Genomic DNA, 12707 nt, shown 5'->3' with positions numbered 1-12707 from the left:
TTGATAGGTGTCTTAAAGTTGTCTTAAACATAAGTGTGAAGAACATAAACAAACAGTTTTTTAAATTGGGCCTTTTAGGGGCAATGTCTTGGATTTTCTGCAGTTGTTCCTAGTCTGTTTTTGTGGAGTATGACTTGTAATTATAATTGTGTATTCTGATCTTGGGGCTTCTCCTTTTGTTTCAACTCATTTGCACTGCTCCCACATTCAGCGAGGGGGCAAGACTCATACTTGGAGAAACTCTACCAGGGTACTTTTATTTAGTCCTAATAAACTATCATTCCCTGACTTTCTTAAATTAATCACCTGGACTATCTACTTAGAATTTTGCAAACAGCCTGCTCAGTGTGCTCTTATACTCTTCATAGTTTAATGATAAATGAGAGGAGGATGAGCTGTGGAGAAACCTGCACCCTGAGAAGATTCATTATTTCAATTTCCCATATTTTTGGCTGTGGCTAATTTAATTTGGTGTGGTGGGTGGTGAGTGCTAGCATGGAGGGGGGTGGCTCAGCTTTCCTGAGTTGTGCTGCCCATTGGTCTATGTTGCATGTACAGAGTCTGGGTCTGATGAAAGTAGCAGTGCTATTTGGGTTGTGGTGGCAACTAGGGGCCATGTGGTAGGTTATGTAATTTATCAGTAGCACATGAGGGCGTAATTAGGATTAGGAGTCTCTGCAATGTGTGTTTCTCCTTTCACTAGGACAAGTGTCTTTTTTTTTTTTTTTTTTTTTTTCAAATATTCCCTCCTGACTGATCTGATATTACATTTCTTCATCCTCTTTGACATTAAAAGTAAAGAAATGCACTCCAGTTCAGTGATAATTTAATTGACCTGAGCTATAAAAAATAGATCTTTGGTCTTGGGTTATGTCCCAGTTCAGGCAGATCCTTTGACCTCGTGGCTTGTTTTTTGCTCTGATATGCATTGTCAGCTGTGAGGCCTTCTACAGAGACTTTCCAAATTATGTCCAATCAATTTAATTTACCACTGGTTGCCTCAAATCAAGGTGTAGAAACATCTCAGCAAAGATCAAGAGAAATAGGAGGCACCTGAGCTACATTTCAAGTATTTTTGCAAAGGGTCTGATTACTTATGTAAATCTACTTAGTGTGATATTTCAGTTGTTTTTTTCTGTTTTCTTTTAAATAAATTTGCTGAAATTTCTTAAATTCTGTTTCCACTACAACATACATTTGAAAAAGTGATGGTTTTTCTGAATACTTTCTGAATGTCTGCCATATCCTTTAAAGGTGGGGAATTCACCCAACCAGCCTCAGGCCAAGAAGTGCATAATTGTGGATGTTGTGTAAATCATCCCCTAAATCTGCCTCTCTTTTAGGCTGTGATAGAGAATAAAGACTAGGGGTTGGCCCAAATTGGGTTTTTAAGAAATTAGTTTTTTTATGCTAACAATAAGTTTCTTGGATAGCTGCTGCTGTTTGATACACACTACACATTTTAAAGAACAGCACTATAAAATGAGTTTAAATGAAACTGCATTAGTCTAACCATGATTTCTCCTCTTGTCTCCCAGTATCAAGATGGTGCTGATGTGGACCAGCGGAGACACCTTTAAAACAGGCTACTTCCTGTTCACCCAGGCTCCCGTACAGTTCTGGATATGTGGTCTGCTCCAGGTCTTTGTGGACTTCGCCATCCTGTTCCAGGTGTACTACTACAGTCGTTACCCTCAGAAGCCAGTATCCCACACTGTCTCTCACACCACAAGTGCCAAAGCCCTGTGAGAGCCTCTGCCAGCTCCCCAAGGACCTGTCAACACCCAAGAACAGCAGCGAGCAAGCACTCTCAGAGGTGCTGTGGACGTGTATAAACATACACAAGTACCAAAGCACCTTGATATGATGCAGGCGCTCACCCACTCCTCCAAGTATACATAAAGACACACGCACACCCATAAATAAGGCATGAACATACACAGACACTTTGTGATGTTGGTGTCTGCAGAGAAACCTGGAGGACATTTGTTACAAACAGACCTTTTTGTTTTATTTATCCTACTGATTTTTCTCAGTGCATCTGTGCTTGTGTCTCAGAATGCAGACTTCTCTGAGTATATCTGTCAATCAACTTGTGCATGTGGAGAATATTATGCACATACATGATATATACAGTATATAAACTGCATAAGTATGCACTGAAATCTGCGCTCAAGGATATGTGGATTAGCTGTTGTGGTCCACATTAAATGATGATTGTAGCATGGATCCTCTGCCTTAAACACACAGTCAAACACAGCTTGCTGCATTATCAGCAATATAAATGTATGAATCAATCAAAAATCTTATCATTCAACATTACTGAATGTACAACATGGCTTTTGTTAGTTTTTTGTTTTTTGCTGGCACAGTGGAAAGGTGCTGGTCAGTCTACCACTTGTTGGGCAGATGGTTGCTGTGTGCTGGCTCGGTCTCTTGGGATAACAGAGGAATCATGCTGTAAGAATCTAGAGGCAATCAGACTTAACCAAAGGAGGAAAAATCCCAAAGGCTTGCAAATGCAATTCCTGGCTCTTAAAAAAACAATGGGCCTCATTCACCAATGTCTTCCATGGATTTTTCTTAAATTTGTTCTGGAAAAGATCTGAAGAAATTTCTTGGGTAGATTCATGAAGCTGTTCTTAGAACAGAATAGTTTACACCTTTATTCCCAAAATTATGAAGGCAATAACTTATAAGCTGGAGCATGTGCACATTTTCCCTAATTAGCTTAAATAAATGCCCCTTTATGACCTGTTTCTACAGCTGGCTTTTTTGGTAGTATTTATTTTTAAGCCAAAACCAATGTAGTCCAGCTGCACCTAGGCAAAAAAAAAAAAAAACACTTGTGGAGATAGCTGTTGTCACCATACTTACAGGGCTCTCAGCTGACAACCATTTCACTTTTGGAACAAAGCTGCACAAGTCAATGTCACTTCTCCTTTACTGGCCAATCATAATCAAGAAGACTTCTGATACAACTTGGTTTTTTTTTCTAGGGTAAAGTTTTCAGGTCTGCAGCTGCTGCCTGTGTAATGACAGGGTTCCTTGCAATGTCTTCATGTTTTCTTTTTGATATTACTTTGAAATATGGAAATAAGAAGCACACGTCTATTATAAAACAATGTTACTGATTCTACCGAGTAAAGCAGGAGTCATTTTTGTGTGACATAGCTACAATGAACACCAGGGAGAAGTGCTCTGAAAATGCGATTGTAGGCACTGCCTGCTCTAAAAAAAGCCAGCTGTGGACACAGGCCCTTAATGCCCATATAAAGGCATGAGACTGCAGGGCAGTGTGCATACACTTAAATGATTTAGGGTATTGAAAATAGAAAAACAGATGTTGGGAATGCTAAAATAAAAGTCTAAAAATACTGGTGCAATGGACCTAAAGTATACAGCATACAACATTTAGCACCAGATACACTGGAAAATTTCTCTAAATGGTGCTGTTATCAGTAAATGACATGCACCTCCCTAGTAACAGAAGAGATTGCACAAAATTACTTCACTTGTGTACCTTTAACTTATATTTTTTTCCATAAATATAAAGATTGGATGTTACATTCATTGAAATGCAGACATTGTGAAGTAATGATTTTTCACTTAAAAAACAGTGAATGAAGGTAATTTTACTGGTGTGAATTTATTCTCAACATCTTTGTTAAAACATTCACCCTAGTGCTTTGTTTATAACCATAATTTAACAGTTTGTAGTGTGTATTGAGCACTGCAAAGTTTAAATAAACATTGCCCACATTTATATTGTCTAGTCCTATTAGGTATTTGTTTAATTATTATGTACCAAATTAAGAAAAAAAATGTGTAAGTTGGCTTTCAGGTGTATAAAGAGTTTATTTGTGACAAAAAGAATTCCAGATAAGAAAATGGTGAATGTCAGAATCTTCAAATCTTAGAGAACAGATATCTTTATTAGAATGGTTGGTAAATGAGGCCCATTGCTCTTAAACATGTATAATTATGTTCAGTATGTGGGGTTTGTTAAAAATACAATGCCAAGATTTTTGTAATGAAGCTGCTATGATACTTAGTAGTTAATTTCAATCATGTTTATTCTGCAGATAGTAATGTTATAAGCTTCATCCAGACAGCACACACAGCAATTTTTTGAACAATGCACAAAGGCACAAAATTCATTAACACAAGTGAGCAAGGTATAGTAAAGCCATGATGAACTGTTTGAAGTGTAACAAAAACTGATTCAATCTTTGGGTCTATCAACAAACACTGATAAAAGGAAGTTGCACATACTGTAGAAATGATGAGAGACGCGTGCAAGTTACTGAAGATGCAGCTGCCTTCTGAGAAGGGTTAAAAGTTGTGATATTCTGCACAGTGTCGTGAGTAAGTACTAGTAAGCTCCAGCTGCACCAGTCAAACCCTGCAAAATGACCTTTACAGTCAGTCTGATCTCAGCTTTATGTTGAAAAAGGGAAATTAATTGGTTTGACTTGATAGGCAGCTCCTTCAAAGTTGTTTTTGCTTAATTAAAACTCACTAACATTCAGATAGAGATGGCAAACTGGCAGAAGTGAAAATCCTTTTTTATGACTTGGGGTCAGAGCATTTCAAAAAGGCTACTCTACTGTAAGGCTTGCATCCTCTACTTTCAACTCATCAGTTCTCCACTTTTGTTGTGGAATGTGGGCTGTCTTGGTTAATGCTGGATTTTATTAAGACAAATATGCCAGCTGTGATGAGTCTGCAGCCGTTTTCCACCAGTCTGTAGATGCATCTGTCTTTGTTTTTCTTCTAGTGGTGGAAAATGTCATAAAATACTCTACAAGACTCAGCATATTGTAAGCGTAATTGAATTTGTGTTCAATGAAAGGAAACAAGTGTTGGGTCCTTTTTCCAGCAGTTATGAGCCACGTCAGACTTCTGTATCTACACAAGTCTTCAACCAGATACAGTGGAAGTTTCTGCCTACCAATACTAAATCACATGAAGGTCATTTTTTGCTGTTTCATCTAACAGGTTATCTGAATCCGGCTCTTCAAGCTGCTTTGAGGAACTGTTTGTGTTGATTTTGGTGATCACAGAGGACAGAGACTTGAATTTTCTCTGCATGTTTAATTAGTCTAATCTCGCTCACATTAACAGTCAAATGTATCACTCTTCTTTGTGAGGGAAAATGTAGAAATATGTCGCTTCTGTGGCTGGCAGTTAAACACTTCATCCAACATCCGTTTCTAGCATTAAGAATTAGTATGCAGAAATAATCCATCTTAATGCTGATGTTCTTGTTTGCATTTTAGGTGATAAAGAGACATCAGTAATAATGTGAGTCTGTATCATAATCGGCTAAAACCTCCTCAGAGAAGCTTTCACTGAACAAAAAAACAAGCGCAGCTTGAGTAAGCTACAGCCTGCAGCTCACCTGGCAGTCTGCCAAGCCTTGCTGAAGTTAATGGGAGAAACTTGAGTTTTCTGTTTCTTTTACTGATATTTAATGAATGAGTTTGTTTAAGAAAGGAGAGGACTAGTTCAGATGGATTTGGTTCTCTGTTTTCATTATGAACAACCACACTGAAGAAATCTTAACTTGAATAGAAGCTAAACCTAGACATAAGATAGCAGCTCAAATCCCTTCTGACACCATGGATCAGGACATCATGCGTTCAATGAAGGACCATTTGGACCATATTTCAATGGCAACAGTGTGCCTGTGATAGCAGGGTGGGAAACTCAAATATCCTTTTGTTGTAATGGATACTGGGAGATACCTGGGAGAGATCAGACCACATTTCATAATAAAAACATATTTGATAACACATCAGCCGCCATCAGTGTCAGCATTTAGACACTTTCATGTCACTGTCATGTTCAAAAAAGTCACTGGATGTACAGTATTTTACTCAAATAATATTTTTAACGCTTGCACAATCACAGTTACTTTTCTAATAACCCATTTGATAATCTTTTGAATAACCTGTACATTTTAGTTTTTCTCCAGATAAAAATGTTGGTCTTAACTCCTTCATCCTCTGCTCAGTTTATGCTTTAGGGTAAATTCATCTGGCTGCCTTTTGTTAGGAAAGTAGATAGTAGAGTGTAAATAACAAAGGAGAATGGATATGGACGGGCACAAACAATGTTATGATTTAAAGTCCCTGTAAAGAGATTAAAAAAAAAAAAATCTTCATTTTTAGTTTGTTGTAAGACAGTCTCCTGCGTTATGAACCACCAGACCAAATTTCAGTCATTAAAAACATATTTAAGGTTATAAAATTAATCTTCAAAATCATTAAAAATATAAGGCAGTATGTTGTGCAGCTCTGGGATGGTGTGGGCACGTCAGCTGAATGAACTAAAGCCACACCCACTGATAAAAAAACAAAAAAAACCCTGATCCTCTCAGATTAAAAAAAAAAATCCTCCTAATTAGAGGAGCCAGAGCAAAGAGACAGAAGTTGGGGATTAAATTTACTTTTTTCTGGTACAAATCTCTGTTATTATACATTTAATGACCTATGGGCCACTGTGGCTGATGGATTTAGGAAATTACCCCACAATGAACAAAAACAGTATGTTTTATAGCTGGCTGATAGCTTTCAGTTAAGGCACATAGATCTCATCTCAGTGTTTTTTAAATGTTTACAGCAACCTTATTCCAACATATCTAGTGTGTTAAGACAAAGTTTGGATTTGACTTTACAGCAATTTTAAGCTCAAATAAATCAAGTGAGTTTTAACTCAGTCTTATCTAAATATGTCCATATTAATGCAATCCTTTTTATCATTTTTTTGTTTATCTGACATAAATGCTAAGTAGCTGAACGAATGTTAGCTTTAAACATTAATTTCCACCACAAGGACCTAAAACAAAACAATAATACAGTGTGGCAGGTACACATTAAAGCGTTCCTAGGATCCTCCTATATTATGGAGGTGAATTTGGAAGATTGAACTCCTAGCCTAAATCCCAGCGTAACGGGACAAAACATGTCCCGTTACAGTTATGAAAAGAATTTCTCAGTCTTTGGAAACTTTAGGAAATATGTGAGATACTGTAACACCTCTATTAAAATATATATTTAACATGGGAATTATCATTTTTTAAATTAATATAGATATTTCAGTGCAAGTATTCTACATATTGTCTCTTTAAATTGACTGGTAACTATTGGTTGTAAAGTGTACTTTTAACATCTCCCTCTGGATTTTAGTATACATTATCTCAAATGCTACTTTTTTATAAAATGATGACATAAAAATAGTTATGTAACAGCATGACAAACAATCAGTATTTGAGTTTCCCATCCGAATTATGACGTTATAGGAACATACTAGCTGCTGTGGGAACAAGATCTATTATAACTAATTATCTCTCATACTCTTGTTTTTCTGATTGGCAGCTCTAAATTTAGCCTTGAAAATGTGAAATTGATGGTTCAGATGTATTTCCTACAAGTAACATTAATATTGCATGCTTTGAGGTAATGACTGAGATAAATGAAGGCAGCTAGAAGAGAAAGATCAGACTATCTCAGAGATGATTTTGCTCCAGTGGTTATTCTTGAAATTGCAGTCAAAGCGACCGCATGAGGCCCACGTTGATTAACAAGAATTATTCTTTGAGTGTTTCACTTTATGTTGTACTCGCTTGTGAGCATGCTCAGCAAAATCTCATCTCCACTTCTCATTATATTGACTGCATGTTACACCAACTTGCAAGTTTATTATTTATATGACAAATCCAATAACATCCCCTGATATATGTTCTCATGACTCCACATCATCATGTAGGGCTGCTGCTTTCTGCAGGTTGCACTCATTACCATATTGCCATAAGAATATTAATTTCCTGTTCAGAAGGAGAAGCAGCCAAATGACAGGGTGAAGACTTTTTATTGTTGTTTTTGTAATTTTTCTTCGGGAAGAGGGGAAATGCCAAACCAGGAGGTGTACAACTGTCAGCCCTCCAATGAACTGTGTACCAGAGCAGACCTGATTCTGTCCTCCTCTTTTTGAGCTTCAGGAAACGGGAACAATCTTTTCCAGTGGGACGTGGCAGGAGTTGTCATGAATTTTTCTTTCCTTGCTCTTAAATATACAAAAAAAGGATATGAAGGACTGACTCTTTGGCTATTCAGCAGTATGTGTGACTTTTGTCCTGTGTTCTCACATGCTTAGTCACCTCATTTTTTATGATTCTAGCATATTTACATACAGTATGTCTGTTATGTAGTCAGACAGAGGTGAGGTGTGTTACATGGAAAATATGTGATTACTGACTGTATCTTTTTATGCTCAAGCGAATCCAAATGACCTCAGAGTTACACTTTATTCACTGTTTTATTCCACGGTAATGAGTTGATGTTTTTTACTTCACATTTTGTATTATCTGATGTTTAATTTTATTCTATTATTTTGTCATATTATGTATTTCCCATAGAAAATGCCACATTTTGCATGATCTATCCAACACACTCCCAGTTTACTCTCATTTGTCACATCGGTTAGCTTTGATTCATTTTTCTATTTAACTTGAATTGCCCACCACACCAGCTAATGTCATCTACTTTCACTTGAGGCTGTTCAGACTCCAAGTATTGTTGAGTGTATGATGTGGCATCATCGCCCAATAAAGAGCACATGGAGAAACTCACGTCTTGTGTTTTGTTTTAAGAAGATGTCTTTTTTTTTTTTTTTTTTTTTTTTTGCATACACCCACTGTTGCTCCAGACAGCAGTGCATCCCTGGCAGACTTCAGCTGTCAAAGAAGGAATAAGCCCACCAGCCATGGTCCTTCTTTGGACTTCGAGCACATCTAAACAACAAGCACATAAATTGTAACGTGCTAGGCTTTCGAATCAAGCTCTCTGCTGGTACAGAGAGGAGACTACTCGTAGAAGAAAAAATGAGAGGGGTGCGACAAAGGTTGAAAAAATTTCTAAACTTAGCACAAAAAATGTGGAAACTTGTTGTAACATTGGTCTTGGCAAGTATCTTATACCATTGGAAAGCCTATTTCCCTTTTAAATGGTTTTGTAAGGAGTATGCATTTGTGGGATGAGCAGCAGAGCAATAGCAACAGCAAAATTTTGGAATTGGGGAGAAGATTTGGCAAATTTTTCATGGGTGCAACTCATATACTCAGCTCTGCTGCTCATCCCACAAATGCTTGTTCCTTACAAATGTGGCACCATTTAAAAGGGAAGGAAACAGGCTTTCCAACAGTATAAGATAAATTGTCAAGAAGCATTGTTACAAAAAAAGATATAATCTACCTAACAATTCTTACCTTACTTTTGTTCTAAGTTTATGTAAGAGCAAGGTCATGTATTGTTTTGTTAACCCCTCAAAAGGCATGCATGACTTCTGTAGAGTAGACTTGAATACATTTTTGTTACGTTTTTTTTTTTTATTATGATGTTTCTATGTTTTATCATCGCATGAATACTAATTTATAATCACAAGTGATGCAGTATAGACAGTAGCACTTCCATAGCCAAACAGTAATGAAAGGTTTTCCCAACAAGAGGCAAAACTATCTTACATTTTAGGTGTAAAGGGGACATACAATAAAGCGGTGATCATCAACCCCATTTGGACAAGGGCCAGCTTTTTCCTCGACATTAAAATGGTCTAATTAACATTTTTATTTAAATATCTTTATTTCTGTCAAATGTGTGTAATTGTCTTGGCTCTAACAGTGAGATAAGTCCCTGTATTGCAGCCAGCCACAAGGGGGCAACTGAGATATTTTAGCAGAATATTTCTGTGGCTGTTTTCAATCACTGGGTTTGAGACTTGAGACTTAAAACAGCAGTTTTTTCAGGAATAAACTGATAAATCTGTGTTTAATATGCATCATATTTGCTAGCACCAGCTGACGAGTGGATTTCTGAAAAATGGATGAAACATGAAGTCATTCCTGATGAAAATGTTTTAATCGCAATCGTTTTTGGTGTTATTTAAAAGGAAATAGGAAGTTGTTTTTTTAAATTGCTCTGAATTTGATAATGTTCTCAGGGGAGGATGGGAAGGGGCCTGATGTGGCCCTTGGGCTGCCAGTTGATGATCACTGCTATAAAGGAAATCACTTTCCTGTAAATTTTGAGTATATCACAAATACATTTGGGTATACACTTCAAGTAGAACACAAGCCTGCTTGTGTGACTGTGTAACACTGTACATTGTGAGAGTCTGAACTCAAGTGCACTGTTGCAGATAATCTGATCAGATCACAGAGAAATCACAAGCCAGCCAGTCAACATGTTTAATTGAATGGCATATGCAGGCATGAGTAAAATCCTGTAAATATCATCCAGCATTTCCTCCTTTTGTTAAGTTTTATTGACTGACTGATATCAAGTGTATCTGTCTAGAAACTAAACAAATACACTGACTAATATTTGAGGTTTTGCATCGTTCTGGTTTGTGACTTGGTGGGACATGATAAGAGTTATAGTTACATCTTTGGTATTTAGAATGATTTCACATTCAGTTTAAATTGTACAGTAGCATAGAGGCACGAATTCAGTCAGATACTAGCTGAAGTTAGCAGCAGCTAAGCTGGCAGTCTCTAAAGCTTCAGAACAGAGTATTAAAGAGATAGCAATTTTAATGTAGTCTGCTTTATTAAGTGTTTATCCTGCTTTAAATAACCCAGTCTGGTGCTGGGGAAGAAACTACTGTGAAAAATCTGTCTGTAATAATGCCTTTTTACCACCCAGTGGGTATGCATGCAGATGTTGGCTAATAAATCAACATTTAGACCAATTTCTCTCATGTTTTCTGTTATTCCACCTTCCTTCAAGGGAATAAAATTGCCCGCCCAAGTTTAGCTTCATTAAAATACCATCAAGATTGTAAACATTCATTTCACCAGGATCTGTCTGCAGTCACACAACTGCATAGTGATTATTAACACTTTCCAACCACACTTATGGGTAAGTGTGGATAAAAAGCTTATGCAAAGCTCAGCTTGAACTCTGCATGCTCTTACAGTATATGCAAAGTACAATCTGCTGCCATCTAGTTACACATATCCTCTGCCTGAGTGTAGGATGAGATTTAAAGTAGCATTCGCCTCCAAACAGAATCATGTCTGCCCTTTCTATCTTGATGTGTGCTCATTGTGTTAGTATTTCAGTGCTTGTCTTGTCAATGAGACTTGATGCTTTTTCTTGATTTTATTCAAAGCTGGCTGCACAACAAATTTCCATTTGAGGAAATAAAGTTTATTTTTGATGTTGTATCAGGACTAAAAAAAGAAGAATGTGTTCTGCATCAAAATTCAAACAAACAAATGGAGATGTCAACAGTTTATCCTGTGGAGTTGCAGGGGCGCTGGAGCTGATCCCAGCTATCGTTTGCTTAGAGAGGGAACACTGGCATTAAGACCAGTCATTCTCACACATACAGACAATTAAGAGCATCCAATTAACCTAATGAGCTAGTCTTTTCTGCATGGGAGGAAGTCAGAGCAGACAAAACCAACATAGCACAGGGTCTGTGATGCTGACAGGTTTTCAATGCTGTGAGTCCCCAGGATCCACATGTGGTGATCTCTGTGGGTCCCATGGAAACCAAATGGGTCAAATGGACATTTGGTAATGGTGTAATTAAAGCTATCTTATTTGTATGGCCTGCTGATAGAAACAAGACTGAAAGTTTATGAACTCTAACCTCTTTATCTTTCTTTGCCTTAGTCAATGTTGGTGGCAATAAAAAAATGTATTTATTTATTTTCTATTTTGATCACAACACAGTGCTGCCCTTACACCAGCGTACTGCTGAGATTGCAGTAAAAAAACGACACATTTACCGAGTGATGTCTTTGAAAACGTGTTCCACATGTGTCAGATTTTGCTGAAAGCTTAGAGTATGAACTCTAAGAGACGCAATCTGCTGATTTAACATGATTGATGTTCATAATGGATGATTAAGGGAGAGATGGACGGGATGCATCCATAAGATGCACTGATGCATTATTTTAGATATTAATGTTGTAGATATATTAATGTGTTAATGATGCAGGAAACTCAGCTCTCTACAGTTCTGCTGAGTAATGGATATTCAAACCAAAACCCTCTTACTGTAAGAGCAAAGTGCTACCCACTGCACCAGCGTGCTACCTCAAAAGAAAACAAGCAGCTTCTCCAGAGCCCAGTTGAATTTAACTCTGGCCCTTGACAAGGCAATATTCAACTGTAGTTTGGGATTTTATAAACTAAACCATTTTAAACACGAGGCTGTGCCAACCTTGATCAGACTTTTCCACAGCCTTGTTTTACCAATCATCATGCACCTGTGATAATTTAAATCTGTTTTTTTCTGTCAGTTTGTCATTTCAGTGTGGACCCTCCTCCACCCCAGCCACCTCCTTTCAGTTCATCAGCATCTAGTCCAGGTCCTCACATGTCTCCTGCTTATCTCATCCTGCATAAGTCAGTCTCCTCCTCCCAGCCACCTCATTGGTTCCTGGTCCAGCTTCTCAGAAGTCTACTCCTCATCTGAATCCTCATCAGCACCACCAGTGTCAAGACGCCATAGGGGGTATCCTATTCCTGCCGTTTGCCTCACTTCCCCTTGAAGTACAGAAGAACTCAGATTAAGTATCTCCTGATTGAGCTGTATCTTGTGTTATATGTTGGTTGAGCACCTGGAGCAGCCAATGAAATTTCAGGGGGAGCTTAGCCAGCCTTTGGCAACCAGAAACCTCCTATTATGTG

The 12707-nt window shown here is 37.6% G+C and overlaps 1 protein-coding gene across 2 annotated transcripts in view; it reads left to right on the top strand.

Moving 5' to 3' along the window:
- The window catches only part of LOC121524026 (solute carrier family 66 member 2), a 57208-nt gene extending 48585 nt beyond the window's left edge, over nucleotides 1-8623 (top strand). For both annotated transcript variants that reach the window (XM_041809192.1, XM_041809191.1), the window contains one exon: nucleotides 1539-8623. In XM_041809192.1, coding sequence (XP_041665126.1) covers nucleotides 1539-1749 — 211 coding nt within the window. In that variant the 3' untranslated portion in view covers nucleotides 1750-8623. The remainder of the gene's footprint in view (nucleotides 1-1538) is intronic.
- Nucleotides 8624-12707: the final 4084 nt, after the last annotated feature.

This window comes from Cheilinus undulatus, linkage group 16, assembly GCF_018320785.1.
Source record: "Cheilinus undulatus linkage group 16, ASM1832078v1, whole genome shotgun sequence".
NCBI lineage: Eukaryota > Metazoa > Chordata > Actinopteri > Labriformes > Labridae > Cheilinus > Cheilinus undulatus.
This window is presented reverse-complemented; position numbering and strand designations above follow the sequence as displayed.